The sequence below is a fragment of the Taudactylus pleione genome, unplaced genomic scaffold (assembly GCF_031769625.1).
Source record: "Taudactylus pleione unplaced genomic scaffold, aTauple2 ptg000016l, whole genome shotgun sequence".
Classification (NCBI taxonomy): Eukaryota; Metazoa; Chordata; class Amphibia; order Anura; family Myobatrachidae; genus Taudactylus; species Taudactylus pleione.
Genome location: NW_028284418.1, coordinates 44,042,501 through 44,068,760, shown reverse-complemented (window position 1 = coordinate 44,068,760; position 26,260 = coordinate 44,042,501). Strand labels below are relative to the sequence as shown.

At 42.2% G+C, this 26,260-nt stretch overlaps 1 protein-coding gene across 5 annotated transcripts in view; it reads right to left on the bottom strand.

Moving 5' to 3' along the window:
* The window catches only part of MARCHF8 (membrane associated ring-CH-type finger 8), a 280,401-nt gene that overhangs the window by 135,159 nt on the left and 118,982 nt on the right, over positions 1–26,260 (bottom strand). For 4 of the 5 annotated variants that reach the window (XM_088475766.1, XM_088475789.1, XM_088475757.1 and 1 more), the window contains one exon: positions 22,034–22,194. In XM_088475766.1, the coding sequence (XP_088331892.1) occupies positions 22,034–22,120 (87 nt within the window). In that variant the 5' untranslated portion in view covers positions 22,121–22,194. The remainder of the gene's footprint in view (positions 1–22,033; positions 22,195–26,260) is intronic. The other variant, XM_088475775.1, reaches the window with a different exon arrangement.

The following is a 26,260-nucleotide window of genomic DNA, read 5'->3' as shown; positions in this document are numbered from 1 at the left end:
TCTGGGCCACATACTGACTGATGGCCGCCCATTCATCACCAAACTGTTCTTGGATGGTAGCAAAACATCCTCCAAGAGCAACTTCTCCCAACCATCCAAGAACAGTTTAGTGACGAACAATGCCTTTTCCAGCATGATGGAGCACCTTGCCATAAGGCAAAAGTGATAACTAAGTGGCTCGTGAAACAAAACATCGAAATATTGAGCCCATGGTCAGGAAACTCCCTAGACCTTAATCCCATTGAGAACTTGTGGTCAGTCCTCAAGAGGCGGGTGGACAAACAAAAACCTACAAATACTGACAAACTCCAAGCATTGATTAGGCAAGAATGGCGGCCATCAGTCAGTATGTGGCCCAGAATTTGATTGACAGCATGCCATGGCAAATTGCAGAGGTCTTGAAAAAGTAGGGTCAACACTGCAAATATTGACTCTTTGCATAAACTTAATGTAATTATAAATAAAAGCCTTTGACACTTATGAAATGCTTGTAAATTTACTTCCGTATACCATAGTAACATCTGACAAAGGTCTAAAAATACTGAAGCAGCAAACTCTGTGAAAACCAATAAAACCAATACTTGTGTCATTCTCAAAACTTTTGGCCACGGCTGTATATCAAATTTTAGATAACTAGTTACCCTTTGCATTCTGTAACTTACCGGAAAAGATCAATTCCACAGATTTGTGGTTTAATTAAAATGAATACTGCCAAGCTTTTTGTCATACTCATTCCTGTTGAATGGATATGTATGCCACTATTTAAAATAATTTGAAGCAACAAGCTGTTGAAATCTGCAGTCAGTTGATGCGGGTTGGATACTGGATTCTATCGGTCAGAATCCTGACGGTGACCATGCCGGTTCCGGAATCCTGTCAATCAAAATCCCAATGCATGTTGGTGAGTATTCTAACTCTTATCCTTCCCACCCCCCCCCAACCCACCCCTCCTGCAGCCTAACCCTAACCCACCCCTCCCACAATCTAACCTTAGCCCTCCCATAACGCAGCCTAACCCTAACCCTCCCGTATCACAGCCTAACCCTAAAGTACCCTCCTACCACCGAAACCCTCTCCCTAGTGCCTAACCTCAACCCTAATACTCACTGTTGGGATTGTGACCGTCGGTATGCCGCCCCCCTGGTGTTCTGATGACAGTCGGGATTCCGGAGCCAGTATTCTGACTGCCGGGATCCTGCCTACATCCCATTGATGCGGATGCTATTTTTGGTGATTGCACCTAAAATCATATATGCTGGTGAAATATTAAATAATTTTTTTTATAAAGGTGTACATATTTACTTTTAAACACTGCTTATAAGTAAAATGTATTTCTCTATATAATGTGGACATATGTCATGTTGTATACAAAACCATATTGATCTGAATATCTGCTCTCAATATAATTAAACATCCATATACAATGGGTCAGGGACCCTTGTGATGCAATTAGAATTAAAAACATAGAATATGTACTTGCCTTTGCAAATCGACATAAACCCTTTGCAACCAATAACATTCTATCAATCATTTTCTGGTGCAGTTTAGAAAATGAAGGCAAATATCCAATTCGTTGCTACAGCTAATTTATGCACATAACGTGTTATATAATAGTCAGGTCCATTAATCATTTATGTTTGTCCTAACCTATTCTAATATCCAAGTGGGGAAAAAACAAATACATTAACTGTAACAATGCAGTAACTTGTCAATTATTGAACATGGTTAAAAGTGGTTACTTATTCAGCAAGGTCAGTGTCAATCTCTACAGAGAACTTCAAGTTATGGTCACTATTAAGCCAAATGAAACAGATGTTGGTATACACCCAGTAGATGACGAAAGAGACATACGTGGCATGTTTAAACATTTCTAAAAGGTAATGTGCTTCTAGTAAGTATCCTCTCCCACGCCTTAAGCAGCTCCATCAATGGAGAGGCAGATTTGTTTTTCTTCTTTTCATTCATGTGTGTGGTTATATTTTACTGACATTTCCTATATCTGGGACAGCACTTATGTCCCCGATTGGATTAAGTTATGTGATCGTATGCTGGATTTGTAAATAGGTTACTAGTGAAATCTGTATGGCTCATCTGGCTGTACACCTCATTTTGTATAAAGTATCAGTAGTTTATCCTCTAGACATATGCGTCTTAATACAATTAGAAAACAAATTGTCAGTCCTATAATGGGGGAGCTTTGCCAGCAGTGACCACATATTGCTAGATTTATGAGGGTGAACAATCTCATCCCATAGTGGTGAAGTAGCGCTGCCCTTCATTTGGGAAGAGCAGTGTCTTGCTTGTAACAGATGTGTCCCAGTTTCGTAGAACGGATCTTGATAAATAACACTTAAACTCGAACTAATGAGTTAGACAATAGCTTGGAAAGCACTACTTACTATAAAAAGCAGGGAAGAGGGGGGGGGGCTATGTGGCATATGACTCACTGCTCTATAACTAAGCTACTAATGAGGTCACTTGATTGCTGAACTTCTATTAAAGAAGATATGTAACAGAATATTTAATGTCTACATACTGTATTTATTGGTATGTCCAAAAGTTGTCTCACAACATTATAAATGCTAAAGGCGCATACACATGTAAAGATTTTGTAACCAACGATTATCTGTCAGATTATCTGTCAGATTTTCCCTTGAAAAACGATTTTTTTGAAGTGTAATGAAACATTTTTACAACGATGAACGAAAAATGTTCCTTCCCTTAATGAAAATCGTTATGTTGGACAGTCTGAAATGGACGATGAACTACAAACTACAAACGGGAGCACGCTTGAACGATAATCGTTCATCGTTATAACTCAGAAACTGAACTATTTTTTGAACGATAACAACGTCATTAACGACAAATCGTTCAAAACATCGTGTCGTGTGTATGCACCTTTACATTACAACTTCATACAATGATCTGGACAATTCTGGTTATTGGTGCCCAGAGAAAGTGCAATAGGTTCCCCAAAGCCATGAAAGTGAGTAAAACCGTGCATCAGCACATATCACAGAGCAGTGAAGCAATACTGGCAGAAGTATGTATTCTGCAATTGGCAAAACAGAATGACATTTATTTGGTATAAGCTTAAATAAAGAAGTGGCATTTAATGTTAGCGTTATTTAGGTTATTACATTGTTGTATAAAAGCGACTTCAAAGATAAATTTGCAGGGATATTTAAAGGGCTACAAAATTTGTGGTGCCAATAAATAAGCTATGCCGTTGCATCCTTGAAAAGATGACCCGATGACTGAACATGACAATAACATTTTATTTAATTTACAATATTTGCGAAAGCAAAACTGCAAAAAATCCATCTGTTTAGGGCGGAGGTCAATTGACTGGGCTTCAAGACGGTCCATGCATTCCAGTCATTAGCTAATCATACAACAGTCATCTGGTGACCAGATTTTTGAGAGTGAGATCATATTAGAATGTGCTTGGACAGATACATTTGTTCATGCTGTGATATTGCTCTCGATAGACAACAAAATTAGCAAGAGTGCAGCCAGCTCATACCACAAGCCATGGAAGGTGTAAGGGTCTCTGTTTAGGATTACAGGTCAGAAAATACTCAAGTGCATTATTATTATAATTTTTATCCTTTAAGAATTTGGTGCCACAAGGGTTCCACATCGCCTAACAAAGTAAGAGAATGAGCAAAACAAGAAAACAGTGACTTACAGGACAAAACATTGCAGTACACAGACATGGATTATAAACATTGCTGCATTAGTGGTCATAAAACTCAAATAAGCAGCAGGGCGCCGTGTTAAGGAGCATGGAGTAGATGATCGTATAAGCAAGGGACAAGCATGTGAAAAAAAGAGGGCCCTGCTCTTGAGAGCTTACATTCTAAAGGGGAGGGGCAAACAGACAGGGGTGAAACAAATGGGGTACAGTGAACAAGGAGCAATGGGTTAAGGCGGGTGCGATATGCACCTTGTGACGCGACAGTCGATCTGATGGCCGACATTTCGGGTGGCCCCACACAAGGAGCGATCCGCTGCCTGACCGCCCGATATGCTGGCACCCCCCTACCCCACCGTATAGCGCTGCATGGGATCGTACAACGCATCCCAAGATCAAGTGAATATGCCGTAAAATCTGGAGGGGCTATATACGACCCCACGGGAGCGTGCACTGGCCGATATCGTGCCCACACACGGTACGATATTGCAGCAATATCGTACCAATCCATCGGATCAGCTGCTATATTGTAACGTGTATGGGGACCATTAGGATGAGAGCTGGATGGCTTTGATAAAGAAGTGGCTCTTAAGTGCTCGTTTGAAATTTTGTACAATGACTGACGCCTTCAATTTGAGAGCTTGCAAATTAAAACAGCTAACTCGTGCAAAGTCATAGCCTGGATCTTACCAGGAATATATTATGTAAATATTTTGAACACCAAAAGTATCCTATCTGGTGATCCTCAGAGATCATTACAAGCAGAGAAGGCTCTTAAGTGAGCCAATACACGCAATACAAGACATTGGGCCTGATTCAGACCCACTCGCGAGCGGCTGTCCGCTTGCAAGTGGGTCGATGTTCTGGACTGAGCATGCGCACGACGGAGGGAGCTCCGTCGTGCGCATGCGCCAGACGCGACGAGCGAAGGAAAGTCCTTCGCTCGTTGTGTCTGATCAAAGGGGGCGTGCTGTCGATGTTGATTGACAGCACGCCCCCTTTGGTGGGCGTGCCGGGGGCGTGCCTCCCTGCCGGGGGCGTTCCCACGGGAACGCCTCCCGTCAGAAGCCGGCCCACTGACATCACTAGTGATGTCAGTGGGAGTGATTTTGGCTCTGATAGAGCCAAAATCACTCCGGAGCTTGCGGTTGAAAACCTCAACCGCAGGCTCCGGCTCGCAATTTCGATGGTCGCGATGGTCACGACCATCGCGGCCATCAAAATGCACGCTCGTATAGCCTGTGGGTGGTGACCCACAGCTATACGAGCGTCCAGGAGGACGCTCCATTTTCATGGAGCCCGGCCCTCATTCAGAGCGTGCGCTCTGCTCAGAGCGTACGGCTCTGAATGAGGGCCATTGTGTGTAGCTTCAGTATGATTCGAATAATAAAGTAAAAAAAAATATCCAATATAAATTCTTCTGTAATTGGTAATTTTCCAACCACACTAATGGCAGAAGTGCCTGTATCTCAGCCTGATCGCAAAGGTTTTTATTTTACTTGGGCGCTGAAAGATCCATTATACAGTGCATACGGAAAGTACTCACAGCGCTTCACTTTTTCCACATTTTATGTTACAGCCTTATTTCAAAATGGAATAAATTCATTTTTGTCCTCAAAATTCTAAACACAATATCCCATAATGACAACGTGTAAAAAGTTTGAGATTTTTGCAAATTTAATAAAAAAAAACAAAAACTAAAAAATCACATGTACATAAGTATTCACAGCCTTTGCCATGAAGCTCAAAATTAAGCTCAGGTGCATCTAGTTTCCACTGATCATCCTTGAGATGTTCCTACAGCTTAATTGGAGTCCACCTGTGGTAAATTCAGTTGATTGGACATGATTTTGAAAGGCTTACACCTGTCTATATAAGGTCCCACACTTGACAGTGCATGTCAGAGCACAAACCAAGCACGAAGTCCAAGGAATTGTCTGTAGACCTCCGAGACAGGATTGTCTCGAGGCACAAATCTGGGTAAGGGTACAGAAAAATATCTGCTGCTTTGAAGGTCCCAATGAGCACAGTGGTCTCCATCATCCGTAAATGGAAGAAGTTCTGAACCACCAGGACTCTTCCTAGAGTTGGCCGGCCGTCTAAACTGAGCGATTGGGGGAGAAGGGCCCTAGTTAGGGAGGTGACCAAGAACCCGATGGTCACTCTGTCAGAACTACAGCATTTCTCTGTGGAGAGAGGAGAACCTTCCAGAAGGACAACCATCTCTGCAGCAATCTACCAATCAGGCCTGTATGGTATAGTGGCCAGACGGAAGCCACTCCTTAGTAAAAAGCACATGGCAGCCCACCTGGAGTTGCCAAAATGCACCTGAAGGACTCTCAGACCATGAGAAACAAAATTCTCTGGTCTGATGAGACAAGGATTGAACTCTTTGGCATGAATGCCAGGCGTTATGTTTGGAGGAACCAGGCACCGCTCATCACCAGGCCAATACCATCCCTACATTGAAGCATGGTGGTGGCAGCATCATGCTGTGGGGATGTTTCTCAGCAGCAAGAACTGGGAGACTAGTCAGGATAGAGGGAAAGATGACTGTGGAAATGTACAGAGACATCCTGGAGGAAAACCTGCTCCAGAGCGCTCTTGACCTCAGACTGGGGCGACTGTTCATCTTCCAGCAGGACAACGACCCTAAGCACACAGCCATGATATCAAAGGAGTGGCTTCAGGACAACTCTATGAATGTCCTTGAGCAGGCCAGCCAGAGGCCAGACTTGAACCAGATTGAACATCTCTGAAGAGATCTGAAAATGGCTGTGCACAGACGCTTCCCATCCAACCTGATGGAGCTTGAGAGGTGCTGCAAAGGGGAATGGGCGAAACTGGCCAAAGATAGGTGTGCCAAGCTTGTGGCATCATATTCAAAAAGACTTGAGGCTGTAATTGCTGCCAAAGATGCATCAATAAAGTATTGAGCAAAGGCTGTGAATACTTATGTACATGTGATTTCTTAGTTGTCTTTTTAATTAAATTTGCAAAAATCTAAAAGAAAACTTTTTACACATTGTAATTATGGGGTATTGTGTGTACAAGTTTGAGGACAAAAATGAATTTAATCCAATTTGGAATAAGGCTGTAACATTACAAAATGTGGAAAAAGTGAAGCGCTGTGAATACTTTCCGGATGCACTGTATATAACCAGAATTTTCAGACTTACAAACCCCCAAATATCATGGATTCTATTTAATCTAACATACACTGGCAATTCCAGAAATTTTCCAATGTATGTTAGTGAAGGAAGTTGAAAAGGATGGAGGAAACACCTTTATTACGCACTTCAGTTCAGAGAGCCAGAACCATAAATAAAAAAGATCTCTGTCCAATATAAGTGTCCACCCAACTAGTTTTGTTTCAAGATTCCACAATAAATATCCTGAAGTGATAATTCACTATCGGTAAAGCTGCTAAAAACAAGGTGTATGGCTAGCCCATCAGCTTAAACAAATCACCTATATATAACTTTTTCTTGTTTTGCTTACACAGTTTCTGACCATGTAATTCGTAAGGCGCTGCGGACCCCTTGTGGTGCATTATAAATAAAGGACAATAAGAATTATTTGTTAGGCCAGATGCGCTGACAGACCTTTTCATATGAATTGCGTTAACATTAAATACACTAGTAAGCGCATGTCACTTTATGCCAATTGGTAGGAGGCCAAACCCAGTTAGAAAAGGTGAATTCATGTTACTGTAGCTTCCACTACAAATTGTCTACCTATAAGTAACCACTGACATTTTTTTTTTCATGAACTGCATGAAACAAAATGTAAGTGGGGTGGGTCAAGTCATACCCCTTTTCCACCAAAATTTCGGGTCTGACCCGGAGTTGGAACAGAGTTCCTATCCGGTTCAGACCGGGAATTTAGCCGGCGCCGACTCGGGATATTCCCGAGTCGGCACCGCTCACACCGGAGTCGGGTCTGCATAGACCCGGCTTTCCCGGCGTGAAAGTGGACGCTAGGGAGATTACGTCATCTCAAAGCGCTACTGAAGCCGGTCCAATCGGCCGTCTGGCAGCGCACTCCAGGTTATCGTGACCCAGAGTGCGCTGTTCTCACAGCAGGGTCTCACGGGCTACGCCCGTGTTAATCCCTCCTATTTACCTGGGTTGGATTGCCGGGTCACTCGACCCGGCGATCCAACCCTCTCCCCTTTTACACCAGGGAGCTGCCCGGGTTAACCCTGCAATAACCTGGGTTTTAGCTCCGATGTAAAAGGGGTATCAGTGAGTTCTGATAAAGAACAATGATCTGCTCCAACCACGCTACAGACACCATGCAATGACGGCAGCTGGTAACCAGTACAAACCATAGGATGGTGTAGCGCAGAGGTTCTCAAACTCGCTGCTCAGGACTCCGCACAGTTCACGTTTTCCAAGTCACCCAGCAGGTGCACAGGTGTAATTATTACTCACTGACAATTTAAAAAGTTCCACAGGTGGAGCCAATTGTTTAACTTTCTGTGAGGAGACCTGGAAAATATGCACTGTTTGGGGTCCTGAGTACCAAGTTCGAGAACCTGTGGTGTAGCAGATACGTAAAACTGAAACACAATGGGGTCGATGAAGAGTTGAAGGCAAGTCGGACGTAATTGCACCCGATTTGCATGCATGGCACTAAATGCATATATTGGCCTGTGTTGTTTTGGTTTAATACCGGTCATAGTATCAGTGAGCACTTGGCCATATCAACGGTGCAAAAGTTTTGTCTGAAAACAGGTAGAGTATAATTCCTCATGTTCAGGTACTCGCTGATGGTTATACCACACGGATCACTATGAGGAGCATTCTAATTGCAGTTTAACAGAGGCAAAAGACCAGTCAAACTCACTTTGAGAAAGAGCACAGATTTTTAAAAGTAATTGCTTGTTAAGACGACAGGGCAACATTTTTAATTATAATGTATTCCCTGGAGGTAGCCCTTATTAATATGGGATTGTCAGTATTTATCCAATGGAATAAATCATTTAGCAGTACAGCCTGATACATACAGTGGTTAATTCCACTAGTATTGTTACTGCTAATACAACACACACAAAAAGCAGGTCTGAAAATGCACGCCATTGGTTCCAATGAATAATACACAGTAGAGATGAGCATTGCGGCATTTCTGGGTTTCTCCAAATGCTACCTGCTCCATTAATTTGTGTTTTCCACCAGTAAACACACTGGTAAGGCTTTTGACCTCCAATTGCATGGGCGAAACGGAATCGGTATGTAAAGCCAACTCTGGAAGCCCGAACGCTCTACATCCGACTGGGGCTAGTAAGTAACCTAACCCTCCCCTGTCCCCCACCTAACCCTTCCTTAGTGGTGCCTAACCCTAACCCCCTGCTTCCCGCACCCTAAAGCTAACTCTCCCGGAGGAGGTGCAAAACCCTAACCTAACCCTAACCTGGTGCCTAACCCTAACCCACCCCTTCACGCACCCTATCCCTAACCCCCCCTTTCCCTAGCCTAACCCTAACCCTCCCTGGGGTGCCTAACCCTAATATCCCCTGGGGGTCCCTAAACCTAATCCTCTCCCCCCATCGGTTAACACCTAATATACCCCGCTCACCTTTGTTCGTCATGGCGGCTGTCAGGATCTCGACATCGGGCTAAAGATAGGCGTCGGTATTTAGACACCAATCTTTAATCCCAAGTCATGCTTTCCGCCTCGGGATTCTGGCGGCCAGCCGGCATTCCGGATGCCGGTAAATTAACTAAATTCTGGGCAAAACTACCATAGGTGCAAAGGGTGCAGCTGCCATGGGGTCCAGGACTTAGGGGGTCACCATCTTCCTTGTCAAAGTTACATGTGTTACAGTACTGTAGATACATTTTTCACCATTGGGTGGTACATAGGGGCCCTTACAAACTATTGTTCTAGGGGCTTTCAGATACCTAGTTACGCCCCTGTCCATTAGCCTCCCAAATGCGGGTAAAACATCAATTACCAACAGCTCGTCATACACACAGACATTCTATTATTTGTATTTGCTTTTTCTTTTCTTTTTTTTAGCAGAAAACAAATGCCAGCCAGTGTAAGGCCTTGGGCAGTCTTGGCACTAATAACAAACGTCTGTATCTCTAATGATATGCTTTCATGGTAACATTATTATATACACGGTTCATGATTATTAAGCCTAGAAAATAAGAACAGAGAAGACAGTTGATGAAATAAATAATGCTATAACATCCATGTTTCTGAGAAGATGTGCTAAATGCACAAAGGTGGAAGATTTCAGCATTTAACAATTCGCTGTACAAATGCTAAGTGAATTAGCAGGGACGCTCCGTGCCAGTCACAGCTGCTTCCCTTTGTTACTTGTAGATGGAGACAAAAAGCCAAACCGCAACAATTCACAATTAACTAAAACAATGACAGTCATCAATTTAGGAGCACTGTGAGGAACACCAGTTGGCTTTCATTAGGTTTGGCTGAAAGACAATGGCTGTTTGCATTTACTGTAGAGTTATTTTACAAACTATTGATAATGCATCAAATCTAAAACAGTGATACAATGTGGAGCACATTACTTGCTTTCTACAGTCTTTTCCAAAGTCACAATACTGAAAACATATCTATGTAACAGGGCTTGGGATCTGACCTAGGTCAGTACCATATAAATGATCAATATGAATCTAACACTGCTATTACAGTTAGTGATTCGGAAATGCCAGCTGCCAATGGCTGCTGTAATATTAATGTCTGATAATGTTTCTGCCTTACAGTAGCCACATACACTTTCCCATCAACAGCTACAATTGTTATTTTACTACATTATGCATTGTGTTCCCACAGCTCATTTGGGCAGGATCATATTTTCCTTCTGTTTTATGTTATTGTACGAAATATGTTTCATTATCTCCTCAATGCATGTCTGCACTTTATAAATAAAGCATGATGATAATAATGCTAAGTCAGATGGGCAATTCAATTGTGTATAACGGCCACAAAGGAGCAGCAATTCCAATCTACATCTGATTGGCATCAATCAAGTGTTAACCGCACCAGTAGGAAAATGCAGTTGGATAATGACTGCAATCTGACAACGTCTGTGGCCACACTAAGTAAATCAGGATCCGCCATCCAGCCAGATATGTGCAACCTGGCTGTGCATATGCAACATTTTGCAGTTCACAAACATGTGCTCCTAGTTACATACGGTACATATTTTATACTGCTCTTAACCGTATAAAGAAAAATACAAAGTATACAGTATTTGGGGACTATTTATTTTTAGAATATTTAACAATTTGGGGCGGATTCAATTAGCCACGTTACTGCGCAGGAAAACGAGTATAGACTTTTACGCCGTAAACTATTCAACTAAAAGCCTGCTCTGTAACTCTGCCACTAACACACATTAACCTATAGATTTCGGGATAAGTAATTGGATCTGTGGGTTAACGAGTTTGCAGCTGCTGCAATAACGCAGATTTCTGTTCGAGCCTCAGGAGGAGTCGAAGAGAAACCTGCATTAAGTGGCTGCTGCGGGCTATAATTGAATAGCCCCGGGCACTGAATGACGAGTAATTAGCTTTTCAAGGCTAATTTAATTTGGCCCTTAATCTTGTATCTTTTGCTTTGGGAAAATGTAGTGATTAACATCCAATTTTAGGATTTTAGGAATGAGTAATATGTGGTATCATGTGACTATGTAATACACTTGTGTGATGTTTTGTGAGATAAATGTATGCTGTACTCATGGGCGTCAGAACCTGGGGAGGGGGGGGATTGGTAAGGGGGCGGCTCATACCCCTCAAACATTTCAAAGGAGCGGCGGCCGAGGACTGCACAGCTTTATAGCAACAGGCTGCACAGCCCCTGCACTGCATGGAGGAGGAGATGCAATGTGCGGTCTTGAAGTTAAAACTTCCTCCTCCGTATGGCGCTGTGCAGCCTATTACTATAAACCACAGTCCTTGACAGTCTGCGGCCGCCGCTTAGGTAAGATGTACGGGAAGGGAGTGGAGGGGAAGAGAGGGGAGGTGGCGCAGGAGTTATGCTGCCCCCCCCCCCCCCCCCCCAAACATAAAATCGTTCCGACGCCCCTGGCTGTACTGTTGCATTACTGCAATTTGATTTGTGCTATAATGTATATTGCTTTGTAGAAAAAATAAAGAATAAAATACATTTTAGAATTCAGACTAAAACAAAACAAATAGACGATCTTAGGCTTGTTAAAAATGATTTAGTTATGACAGTAAAAATGTTAAATATGGCATTAAAAAGCACAGGTGAAATAATTCTTTTTTTTCTATATTAAATTGAACAAGTGTAATAGGTGTTATGAATCTAGGGGAAGATTCACCTTAAGGCAATAGTGCTGAGGATTATATAAAGCGATGGGGACAACGGAGAAGATAGTCCTTGTCAGATTGAGGCTGGCAGCCCAGTTGCAGCCTTGAGGGGTGATTGATGTTTGGCAAGGTTGTGGTCTGGCAACCAAGTTGCAGCCTTGAGGGTGGATTGAAACTTGGTGAGGTTAATGGTCTGGTGACCACGTGGCAGCCTTCGGGTGATGTGAACTTGCCTGAGGTGTGGCCTTGGGGGCTGTTGTGAACTTGGCTGAGGAGTAGCCTTGGGGCCGAGTTGCAGCCTTGGGGGCTGTTGTGAAGGTAAAGTGAAGGAGCGAAAGTGGGAATATTTCATACTCCTAAAGCCAGCTTGATATACTCCTATATGAGCACCCGGGTTCCATACCACCTTAGAAGTGTATCGTTCTGGCTTATACCATCTGGTATGAATATATCTCTAACTTTTTAAACTTATATGTTCTAATACCATTAAAATTTGGAGTTTCTCTTTTTGCATATGCCTGATGTGTGGAAAGATACACGGAGCATGTGGAGAAAACCCTTTATGAGTCTGCAACATACTTGATTGATGTAAGCTTCTAGTAAGCATCATTATATACAATTTTACTCTATATATGCACTAGGGTGAATATATGAAATTCTTCTACCCTTTCAAAGAGCACATCTTTGGGATTCTGTGGACTATTTCTATAGTTCCCTATACGTTTATAGTTGTGTAACCATCATCTTATATCTGTTTTTTTTTACCATGAAATTCTGCATATGATACCATGAAAGAATAGGACAGCTACATTGGAAACATCACATCTGCATTTATAGTTTGGGACTATTCCTATATTTTGGATCTTCTGAGCACTTATGAGGTTTTTTATTTGTCTATATGTCTAGCTGCTGTGAACTTGGCTGAGGTGCGGCCTTGGGGCAGAGTTGCAGCCTTGGGAGCTGTTGTGAACTTGGCTGAGAGTTGCAGCCTTGGGGGATGTAAAGATAGTTACAGAATGTCCACACAGACACAGAAGTGCGATAGAGACAGCAGCAATGTCCACTCAGATGCTGAAATGCGGCTGAGACTGCTGCGATGTTTGCCGCAGAATGTCCACTCAGACGCTGCAATGCGGCTGAGACTGCTGAGAGGTTTGCCACAGATTGTCCAGACAGATGCTGGAATGCAATTGAAACTGTAATACACGCTGGACAAGAAGCTGGAACACACAGGAACCGGAAAGCACCAACTGTACTGAATGCTATCACCCGCATCTGAGCAACCAGCAAGCTGGAAAGAAAAAGGAGAAGGAACCAATCGGTCAAGGCAGAGATGACGGAGCAGCCAGGTAGGAGGACTTCACGGAGTAGCAGCGCGTCGTCCACGTCTCCTAGCAACGGTCCTGAGAGAACTGCAGTGGCGACTTGTGACAATAGGTTTAACAGTAAATTAGCCAATCAAGTATATGTTATTACATAGCTCAATATAAAAATATCCAGCTCAGGTTCCAAGACCAATTGGGTCCGCCTACCATCCACTGCAATCCCGCTTTTCCTATGTTAGCGACTTTGCCAGGAGCAAGGGTTTTGGTCACAAGCGTAGGGGGCAAGGTGGGTATTTTTGGCCACGAGTAGGGGAGATGGGGAGAGAGGGATGGCTTGAGGATAGCAGATATGAGCCAGGGCTGGTTTAGTGGTGGGGGAGGGAGGGTTGCAGCAGCGAGTGGGGGTGGCGGGATGGTTGGGGCTACGAGCAATGGGGAGAGAGTCAGTAGGCATTGATCATGTATTTGGAAAAATTGATACAGCACAAAACAGAGCAAAGACTCTGGCATCAGTACTGGAAATACTGCTGACAAAGGATGTTACTGTATATACTGGTAATGTCCAACAGTATGGGTGCATAAGAGTGTATAATATAGGGGTATGTGACATACAGTGCATTGGCATGGATCTACAGGGAATTGTATTGGCAACTGGAAGGATGAAATTGAAGCAAACATTTAAAAATAATATGCAGGGCCAAGGTGGATTAAAGTTAAAAGGCATGGTATAGCTATTATTTAGGGCATAACTAAAAATCAAGAGACTATAAAAATGTCACCAAATCTTTCTGACATGCAAATTATGACAGCCAGTGAACACCCAATATACTTGAGTCTTAAAGTGCACCAGTCACATACTGTTACACAGTGTTGGCAGCCATTCTGTAGCATAAAAAACGAACATAAGAATGCAGCCTATCAATTCACTAGGAATCAGTGACATCACAGAGCACTGGGAACAGTGCACTTTAATGACACTATATTCCATAAACAATAATGTAATGCGCAATGTCAGATTCCCGCTGTAGGAGTCTTTTACAAATGTGAGACTCCTCCAGTATGTCAGGGAAGTAAAGCTAGGTATACACTATACAATTAGTTGGCCAATTTGCCAATAATCGGGTAATTGGCCTGATTTATTGTAAAGTGTGCAGGCATGAGCATTTCAGCGTTTAATCCTGATATTGTGCAGTGTGTGTGAATTCATAATAATCTGCCCATATTTCTGTTATGAATCCCAGGGAAGATTCACACAGTCGAGGTAGTAGAAATCCCAGGACAATGATTGAGTTCTGCACTAGCGTGTGGCCTTGGCCGTGTTGCTGTCTGAAGGGCAGATATGTACTTGGCTCACACTTGCCAACTCTCCCTCATTGTCAGGGAGACTCCCTGAAATAGCGGCAATCTCCCTGACTCCCTGAGGAGTCTAGTAATCTTCCTGATTGCACTTTACTCCCATTATGAAGCTGTTATATAAAAAAAAACAGATATATACATTCAAATGGGATCATTAGTATCATTTCCCTGCATTGGGTATAAGGCACAACGATCCCTATGGTTACAAGCATTTTCTGAAAAGTGTCAGTGTGTTTTCATCAGCAAATAGATCTTACTAACTGCTCTAGGGCTCATTTACATTTGGATGTAAGTCAGTTATATGACACGCCCCTCAGATGTAGCAGTACACGCCCACTTTACCACCGCGCTCATAGGTGCTGCTTTCACAATCTCCCTGAAATGGTTTTTCAAAAGTAGGTAAGTATGACTTGGCTGGTTTCAGCCTTGAGGACTGATGTGTATTTGGCTGGTAGCAGCCTTGTGGGCTGAGGTATACTTGGCTGCTAGCAGCCTTGAGGGCTGATGTGTACTAATGTACTCCATATTTTTCACATGAACCATTATAACCCATATAATATAATCAAAAGCATATCAGCAGCCTTGGAGTTAGAATAGACATAATCCATAGTAACCTTATACACTTCTGGTATGCAATGCCCGGAGCGTTTTCACTTGTCTGTTTTGAACTTGAAATCATATTTATCTCTAATGCTTACTCTCTTCACTGTGCTGCACAGCACTGAACTGCAGGCCAGTGTGATCAGCTTCTTGGGATTTGCAGGGGAGCGGTAGGACCCTAACAACTGGAGCCTACGTGACTTCGGCTTCCACATTGGAACAGATCCCGCAGGAACGCAGAAGTTGTGTTCCACTGGTGTGGACAGCGGATCTTTCTAATTTATAGGGATGCTTTCCATATGTTTGATGCAGATAAAAGGGAATGTGTTACTACAGAGGTCAGAGAAGAAATGTGTTACAACACAGGCGAGGGAGGTAAATGTGTTACTACAGAGGTGAGGGCGTGCCATGAGTTCGTACACAGGTGAGGTGGTATAATGTCTTATTATAGCAGTGATGCATTACTATAGAGGTGAATGATTACTGTGTTACTGCAGTGACGAAATGGAAATAGCAAATATCTAAAAGTCTACCAGGGTGAAACCAGGTACATCAGCTAGTATTGTATGTTCTTATTTAAACCTTCACAGAATGTACTGAGATCCTCCTCATTTCCATCCCATATAAATAAAATATCATCTATAAATCTAATGCAAATGGATATATTATCTCTATATCTGTTATTATTCCAGATGACTTATCTTTCCACCAAGCCATGAATAAATCGTATAATATGTGCAAAATGGATACCCCATTGCTGTACCTCGTTTTTGCATGTAAAATTTACCCCCCAAAAAACAATTATTATTAAAAAATAAATGTATTCCTCCTTTAATAAATGAGATGTTTTTATTTTCAAGTTGGCTTTTTTTTTTTTTTAGCATAGTCCACCGCTTCAATTCCCAATTTGTGATCTATAATGATGTATAAAAAACATACTTCAGGATGACTAGTATGTGGCTTTCTTAAATATCCAACATTTTCAATTTCTTAATTACATCTATAGTGTCTTTCGCATATGAGTTAATTTGACACACTTCCGGTTGTAAGAGGAAATCCACATAATGGAATAAATGAGAAGTTATGATATCTGTGACTGCTATGATAGGCTAACTGTATCTTTGTGAAATTTTGATAAAATATATATTACAGGATATACTAGATCACAGGTTCTCAAACTCGGTCCTGTGGACCCCAAACAGTGCATGTTTTCCAGGTCTCCTCACAGAATCATAATTACTTCATCTGTCGATTTTTGAAAATGTGTCTAGTAATGGATACATCTAGTTTTCCAGCTAGGTAACCTGGAAAATGTGACCTGTGTGGGGTCCTGAGGACCGAGTTTGAGAACCCCTGCACTAGATGTTCTTTAGTTATATATTTAGCTTCTGTTCTGTAATGGTCCCTCCTTTTTCATATTTGGTTAAGCCAATCTGCTGTGTGGACTCACCTACATATACACACCTGCTGTGCACTCAGGGCTCGATTCAGACCCGCTCGCTAGATGTGTTCGCACGCAGCCACAGTATGCAAATCTCACGATCGCATGACAAGGCATTAGCATGCCCACTATGCGAGTGCTTCAGTGTGTAATTCAACCATGTGCCGTGTACTATGATGTCTGGGTCTTAATTATGCACTCCTCTGAAACAGCGTTAAAACGCTTAGACACGCCTGTGTTCGCAAGACCACTCCCCCGTTTCCATCTACCAACCCCTGTCACCACCCACAAACGGCTCGTTCTGTCACTCAATCTAGCGAGGAGTCTATGCTTAAGGGGTGACTGGTTCACGCACTGCGATGCGTACGCATGTGCACATTGCAAACATCGTCAGGCTACGTGCAAACGCAGCCTAGCGAACAGGTCTGAATCAGGCCCGCAGCGCGTTAGTCAAACTCTGCCAATAATAATTAGGGACTGGCATACCAAAGAAGGTTGGAACAGTTTCTTATAATTATCTAATGTTGGAATGATCATCAATATAACACAACCCAATGACAAATATTCTGAATAGTGACAGGGCAGTTAATCTGGATGAACTATAGAACAGATAGAGCTTTAGCAAGGAAAAAGGGGAATATTTTTCTTCCTGTAATAAGAATAAAATGCTCTTTGTTAGCTTTTATTTTTTTTATAACATTTGTTGCACGCAGATCAACAGCGTTTTCCCTCATTCACCTGAAAATATCACCTGCATGTTCCAGCGTGATTCCCATCTATAAAGGCTGTTTTGTGCTTACAGTTGCTGGAATTTTACAAGAGGATTCAAATTCTGCATGAAAATACTGGCATAACACAAAGCAGTTGCCATGACGATTTTTCTTTTGATATAAAAAGAATTGTCAATGCCACAACCAGTGGTCACCGATGCAATCTGTTATGTATATTAATTGTTTGTTTTTGTCAGCTGTTCAATTGAAAACCTGAGAGCCCAAGCACGGTTTGTTTTGTTTTTCTGTAATGACATGCATTATGTTTGTTACGGAAATTGCTACGATGGAAAAAAGACAAAAAATGTGATGCATAAAAACAATGTATGAAGAACAACATTTACATGGCTAGAACTATAATACACTGTCATTTCTTTGTTATACTTGCCTACATTTAGGATCCTCCCTCGGGGATACGAGGTCCAAGTGGCAAGTACGAGTAATTTGCGGCATCTCACAGTAGGGGATGGAAGGGGTATAATGACGTAATTTGCTGCAAATGGAACATAAAGCCCCTGCCCACCCATTTCCCTATTTATGGGGGAGAGGGTAAGTGTAATGTACACTCTAACATAACACTTTTAATATGAAAGATGATCAGATAAATATGTACAGAAACGAGTACTACAAAAAAAGTATCTACAGATGTAATTATTACTATTATTATTAATAAATTTGCAGTATCTTATAGTAAAGTGCATCTTACTTTGGGGGAAATGGACCAAACCTTCGAGAGAGAAAGTAGAGGAAGCTGCCCATAGCAATCAGTCAGCTGCTATCTTTCATTTATCTAGTACAGTCCAAAATATGACAGTTAAGGCACATATCCACTACACAACCTAAATGTACGATTGAACGATAATGGCATCGTTATCGTTCAATCGTTCATTAATCGTGCAGTGAATATGCCGGCAACGACCAGCGACGCGCGCTCCCGCTGGTCTTTGTCGGTATCTGTCATCGCCTGAACACACTGCCCAACCCGACGATATCGTCAGGTTGGCCATGTTCGGGGATGAGGGAGGGTGCCTGCATTGACGACATACCATTCAGTGTGGACACAATATCCACTGCACAGTATAATGAACGATTGATAATGATGTCGTTATCGTTCAGTCGTTCATTAGTCGTGTAGTGGATATGCACCTATAGAAGCAGAAGGATTGCTATGGGCAGCTTCTCCACTTTATCTCAAAGGTTTGATATATCTCTCCCTTTAAAGCTGCATACACACTTGCCGATGCCAACCAGCGACGAACGACGGTGGGGAGGGGTTGAAGCGGGACTATGCTGCATTCAGCAGCATGGCATCGCTCACGATATCCCCAGACTGGGCTGCATGTACAGCCGACTGGGGATATCGTTAACGACCTACGGGAGTGCGCATCGTTGGTCGTTCGGACCATATACACTAGACGATATAAACGAAATATTGTTGAACGATATTGTTATCGTTCAGGTTTATCATCTAATGTGTATGCCCCATAAGAGAGATCATCATGGCAGCTTACAGTTCGTAAAGGCTTAGACCAGGGGTGGACAGATTTTGGATTGGGTGATCTACTTTTAAAGCTAAAAATCTTCCGTGATCCACTGAGTATCTATATTTGCTCACGCCGTAGGCATGCTCCTGAAAAAGCTAAAATCACACATTGGCCCCCACAGGAAAAAAAATACACACCCATTGGCCCTCACAGCAAAAAAACCCAAACACAATATCCCCCCACAGGAAAAAAACAAAGCATTGTCCCTCACATAAACAAAAAACATACATTAAATTGCCCCAGACACCAACATAATACTGATCTATTCCTAGTAACATAATTTACATTTTAATTGCCTCATTATTGATGCATAATGCAGTAGAGCACAGAATTATAATTTGCCCTGAAAGTGAGATCAGGCTCCAGCATAGAGTAGTGGACACAGTGTACTTTAAGTGTGGTGTAACAAGGGTGCTTCATTCAGCTAGCGTGTTTAATCGCTCCAGTAGTCAGAGTGGCTGGTGCTAATGCACATGACCACCGACACTTCATCCAGCAGTGACATCTGACCAGCGCAGGGGAAGTCGCAGCTGACATGTACCATTTGAGGTCAGGTGTATCACTAGCAGCCAATAAGAATCAGTGTGAATCTTATTGGTTGTTGGTGATGCACCTGACCGCAGACGTTACATATCAGCTGCAGTTTCAGCTTCAGTGCAACAGCCAGTAAGAATCTGCCTGACTCTTATTGGCTGCTGCTGGCAGCTCCATCCCAATCGACTGGTTGCGTATCCGATGGTTTGGCCACCCCGGGCTTAGACTAATGAAGTGTAAACAAAAAAAAAAATATCCAGCACTTTTCTATTAATCACACATGTGAAATGAATACAAAAACCACATTCACAGCTTGGGAGATAAAATGGACGTGAAATTAAACCTGAAAAAGGGAAATATGACATGTACTTTACGTTTCGAATAGATGTTTTGCAGAATTGTGTGCTTGGCTCCACTTCGAAGCAAGTTGTGATACTAATTTCACAATTTAGGCACATGGATTACACTACATTCCCAGCATCCCGATGGGAGTCAGCATTAATTGATTTACCAACATGCTAGACAATGCATCCACTGCCACAAATGGGTCAACTACACCCAGTGGGTTTATGTTACAGCATTATTTAATAACATGTTCTAAATAGCAGAAATGCTGAAACCTATAGCAATCAATACAATATTTTAGAGCAACAAGCTCTCTCCACCTAATCTATATATTAATAGCAGAAGGATGACATTTATAAGTGACATATTTCTATGAAGCTGTTGCAAGGCACATCAAATACTAACTTAAAGGTCTTGGTCCATAGATTTGCAGAAAAATATTGGAGTTGTAATTAGATGCTTTGTTTTAGAGTTATGTGGTAAAACATCTGCTCTCCATTTATAAAGCATCACCATTGGGCTCTGGAAAATGTGACAGTTGGTGAACTCTCCCTGTGCACCTGCTAACTGACCTGGAACATGTGACCTGCTGGGCGGTCTGGAAACTGTGCCAGTTACTGAACTCTCCCTGTGCACCTGCTGGGTAACCTGGGACATGTGACCTGCTAGGTGATCTGAAAACTGCGGCCGTTATTTGCAGCCACATATATCAGTGCGTCTTGTGGGGACCTCAATCACCGACTGCTGTGTTATAATGAAATAACACAGCAGTTGGTGATTGAGGTCTCCACAAGCTGTGCTGACTTAAGTGATTGCAAATCGCATTGTTTACATCAAACATGCCTAAAGGCCAGCCGCGAGGACGTTGACATGGTGGAACCCTTACAGGTCACCCAGAGTGCACAGTTCAAAAATATTACACGTATAACAAGATCAACTGATACGCCGCTTGCATTGGACTTGACATTTTCGCCACAATACTACTCTTTGGGTCCTATGGACGGGCAATGTGTGAACTGTGGTGCCCTATACCTCTTGGTAGAGGAGATTAACATCCATTTTTGAGACTGCGATCACAATGGAAAGATTTTGTTGCCCAATGTGGTTGTTCCATCATATTTAGCAGACAATGACAATTACCCTCAAATTACGGGCTCATTATCTCCATAATACCCTCAGTAACTAATATCCATAATATCCTCCATTACGAAGGTGGTTACCACCAGGATATCCTAGTGGTTACTTACTACTGGATTATTAGTACTACATCCAATATGGAAAAAGTACTGGAAGGTATCACAGTTCTATATAACCAACTTTCCTTCAACAATTGTAACCCAGAAATTACACAGCGAAATAACAAATGCTGAGAGTAATACCCAACGAGGTGAGTAAAAATTCCAGCAAAAATGGCCCATTTACAAATGTCCAAGTTTTGCTTGACCATTCCACATTTTATTTGCAAATGATTAATACAGATGAAATTTGAGTCTGTAAATACAGCTGAGATGAGGAAGATGTTAATTCATTCTGCTCAATGTTTGATTGATGTATATTAATGGATGAGTCCAAAGCAGAATATAAATGGGGGAGTTCCTGATGGAACAAAAACGCTAGCAGGAATTCCATATACAATGCTGAAGGCAAAATTAAGCCAGGGAAGCATGCAAACTTTCATATCCAATGTGAAACAGCTTTGAAAATGTCACTCAACTCTATGTAGGGCAATGGTAATGGGCAAAGGGGGTGGGGTAGCTAAGCACATGGGGGTTGTGAATACCAGGACACCTTTTGCAGTGCCAACTCGCTGTACAGGGGTGGCCACACCATCTGGGGGGGGGTGGGGGTGGCTGTGCCCCTTATACTGGCCTGGGTTCCTTGCTTCCCACCATCACCTACCTCGGCTACCCTGCCTCTATATTCAACTTCCATAACAATAAAGTAGTAGTAGTAATAAACATTGTGCAGTCGGTCAAGGTAATAAGGAAAATAAACTCCCATAGAGAATCTCAGACTGTCTCGGAAATCAGGAATACTCAGTATATGTGCCTTCCATAAAATGGTAATAATAAAAGGTAGCATTTCAAGACTGTAACACAAGATGGAACATACCTGTTCTTCTGATTCTTTGGCTTTTTTCTGAAAGCACGAGGAGTGAACATCTCTGGTTGGTACTATTGACATCTGATGCATTTTCATCACAGCCGCTCTGCTCAGTGTCTTTCATAAGAAATATTTCCTATACTTCCCATGTTGAACTGCTGCCTCAGCTTCTAAATGAATGAATTAAAGTCAAGCATTAGGGAAGCGTTGCCAATCATCATAAACTTGAAACAGATGAGCAGTCATCACTTGTTATTGAAAACATATGAATTCTAAGCTAACACTGAGAAAGTCTGCATATTATCATTATAGGAATATAAACTTTAGCTAAAATAAGAATTCTGACTTCTATTTTGTGGTAGTGAATGATGAGAAATTATGCAAAGGAAGGGGCGGAAAGCAGGGAAGTGCTATATAAATTTTTGATATAAAAATGATTAGAATAATACAAAGAAGATATTTATAACTTAAACATCTTCTTTGTTGATTGTAATCATTTCATAGTTAACACTCACCAGCTTGGTGGAGCTCCTTGGGACTGCAGGGACACGAGAGATGAGGCAGCAACAGCTCAGCCTCGCTTCTGTATAGTCAGACATTGTTTGAAAAGCTGGGGGTAGGGCCACACCATGAGCAGTAAGCTACACAGAAAGTGAGCTAATAGAGGCACGCCTCTGAGTATGGGGGGGTGTGCCTTGAGCACTGATGGACAACTTGGATGTGTCATGTGACCAGGAAGTGCACTGCAGTGTTTAGAGATCGGAGCTCAGTCAGCAGAAGCAAGAGAAGACACAGTGATGGAGGTAGGAGAATCAATGGACACTGAAGCTTAGTGTAGTGATGGGAGAGTTACAGTGAGTAGGGGGTGACCCATCTCCATGTGTGCCTCCACAGCCATTGACCTCACCGCACGTCACTGGCGGTAAGGGCAAAATTATAACTGAAAGAACAGTAAAAATTAGGATTATGTTACATTTTATAAATGTAAGCAGTGAAGAAAGAAGAATATATTCGTTAATTTACTTATATTACCTATGAGACACTGGGAAGGGATGAGAACTTATAACTAGATTTAGGGGTTTGCCAGAGAGACAGCAACTGACACGGCACCCATCTGTTCCATAACCTGAAGCCAATATGAAAAAGTATCGTGCTTTATTAAGAGTTCCTGGATTCCCATCAAATACAACTTTTTGGGCCAAATACAAGGTCAAGATCCTTTGTCACTGTAAAAAACAAACAAAACACTGACCTTGATGTGAATCCTGCTTCTCTATATAAAGTGACAATTATTTATTTATTAATAGTTTCTTATATAGCGCAGCATATTCCGTTGCACTTTACAATTGGAATGACATCTTTTATAATAGTGACACCTTTTTTCTGTATATTTATTACAGGTCTGGCTTTTACTCCTCCTCCTTACTACAGAACTAAGATTTTAATGAATGAAACCATAATATAAGCTACATGCAACAATCAGCAACAAACAACAGATTTGTATGAAAACACTGACAGTTCATTTGCATTATTCCTTGCTACCAAGTCGATTTCGGTTTGAATCCCAGCAAACACCAACTATATGACTAAGCGGTGCATGGTGGGGAAAAGGTACAATAGTGAAACCTTATTGAAAGATTTATTTTGTCATCTAAGGGGACTCTGGATGAACTAGTGAGTAAAAGTTCATTAAACATATATGGAACGTAGGGCCTCATTCAGCAGTGCATGCAGGTGCATTGCTGAGCGCAGATGCCCGATAATGTGCAGTATGGGTCCTGCGTTATTGCATGCAGAGCAGCAGCTCACTGTCAATGATTGACAGTCTGCCGCAGTTTGGGGGCGATGACGGCCTCCATTTCCAAAAACGGAGGTGTGTCACCTCCATGGGGGAGGGAGGCCAGGATCTCTGTTGGCTGACGGAGATTTTCTGGCCTTTTTTCCCTCAGCTGCGATGGTCGGCCTGCATGACCCCACGGCCACGTTTCGGATGCTGCGTCTGTGGACAAGTTCGGATTATTAATGCATGCAAGAGGCGTGACGCCTCCAGCTGCATTAACATAATTGCAAGGACGGAATTCCGTCCACTACTGAATCACCCCCTTAAGAGTTTCACATTTATTTCTCGTAACTATTCGTTTCTCACTTTGAAAACTGAGGACTAATCCTGCACACCAGTGGTTCCCAAACTGTGTGCCTAGGCCCCCTGGGGTGCCTCGGGACACTTGCATGGGTGCCTCAGGTTGGTGGTCTAGCACAAAATCTAATTATTTATGGTCAATGTAATGTAAATATGTGGATAAACAGAAGCGCAAACCTGTTCACCACCACATAACTGACCCTAAGGATGACAGGTAAGCACAAATTACTACGTTTTTTCCTGAATTTCTCAATAACAAACATTTCGCTTAGGGGTGCTGTGAAAACAAAGCTGATAATCTAGGGAACCATGATTCAGAAAAGTTTGGGAACCACTGGTGTGCAAAATATTTCTGTTATGTAGAAAGGAAAAAACTTAACAGAATACAGGACTCAATGAACAGTTTGTTCCCAGGAACTTTCACTCTAAACTCCCTGCAGAGTGAAAACAGTTCTCACACACAATACTGAAACTATTGAATACATTGTTAATTTGTAATAGTGCCTATACATAATGTATCATTCCCCGCTAGTGTCATTGATGCTTACTAGAATGAGCAAGCATAAGCACACTTATACAATCTATGATGTCAGTCCTGCCTCTGATAAGGTGCATACACACTAGACGATATGCTCCCTGAGCGATATCGTCTAGTGTGTCCCCGGCAGGCTGTGCTCAATGTCGTTCATGACATTGAGCACAGCCGCTGAACGATATCATTAGCGATATCGTTCAGCGCCGGGCTCTCTCACCCATTCCCTGACATGCAGCAACCTGACGAGGTCGTCAGGTTGGCCTGCATGTCAGCCCGATGAACGAGGATGACGAACGACCCGCGGGAACGCGTGTCGTCGTCATCGTTCATCTTTTTTGTGTTAAAAATGGACGATAAAGTGGACGACTGAACGATATCGTTATCGTTCAGTCGTCCACTTTAATCGCCCAGTGTGTACGCACCAATAGCCATGACAATTTATCCTCCGATGTGAGTCTGTGGGATTTGCTTCCCACTGACAATTTATTTATTTTTTTTGAGAAAAGTTTTTATTAAATTTTCTACGGGTACATAATATAAAAGGTACGTCTTTAGACATATATAAATAAGTCCATATGAATTGGCATAAAACCAGAAGTATAGATAATATAAACATTGGACAACTTAACCTGGACATTGGACAACTTAAGGTAGCTAAAACCCGGTAATTTTTATGAGGGTTGGAAAAAGACTACGCAACTAGAAATAGAGGAAGATCCACAATAGGCGGGAAATTGGGGAATGTTAGTAAGGGGAGACTGGCGAGGAAGGGGGCAACGAAGGGAAGGGTGGCGAAAAGAGCGTCTACCGGGAGGCCAACCAAATTCAAGAGTGCGTCTCATGGTAGGTCAACCAAGGGGACCAAATTTCCAAAAATTTATTAGGGCTTTCATGTATTTGACTAGTAATATATTCCAAACTGTGTACTTGCCAAATGGAATTAATCAGAGCAGTGTGAGAAGGGGGGTCAGTTTTCTTCCAAGAGGCCGCGATTGCACAGTTAGCTGCATTAGTAATATGTCTTATGAGCGTTTGGGTATATTTGTCACAATTATGGATAGGTCTCGGGAGTAAATAATAAGACATGCAAGAGGGGAGAGAGAAATTTGTGATATCTAGGATGAGTTGATGAACTGTTGTCCCACTAACCAGTGCATTTGAAATTTATTGAAACACCTGATTAAATGGATATTTATGTTAACCAATATTTTTAATACATTGGTACAGCACGTTTTTGGGGTAACCAATATTGGCAACATATCAGTACAGTGGCTATATCATTACCAATAAAAAGGTACTGCTGGAGAATATAGATACACACACACAGGTGTAAACTCAATTATACACAAGGAGATGCCGTTGTAATGCGTGGAAATGCCCCCAAAACCTTTTATGAATGTATAGGTATTTAAATGAATGGTTCCACTGAAATAAGTGGGAAAATATTTGGGCCAATGTGGCTTAAATAAATAAATGAATGAATAAATAAATTAGTGGTATGCCTCTAGCTAATCCTCAACCAGAAGGGGCAACTAGCTGTAAGTTTATAAGCATTGTGGCT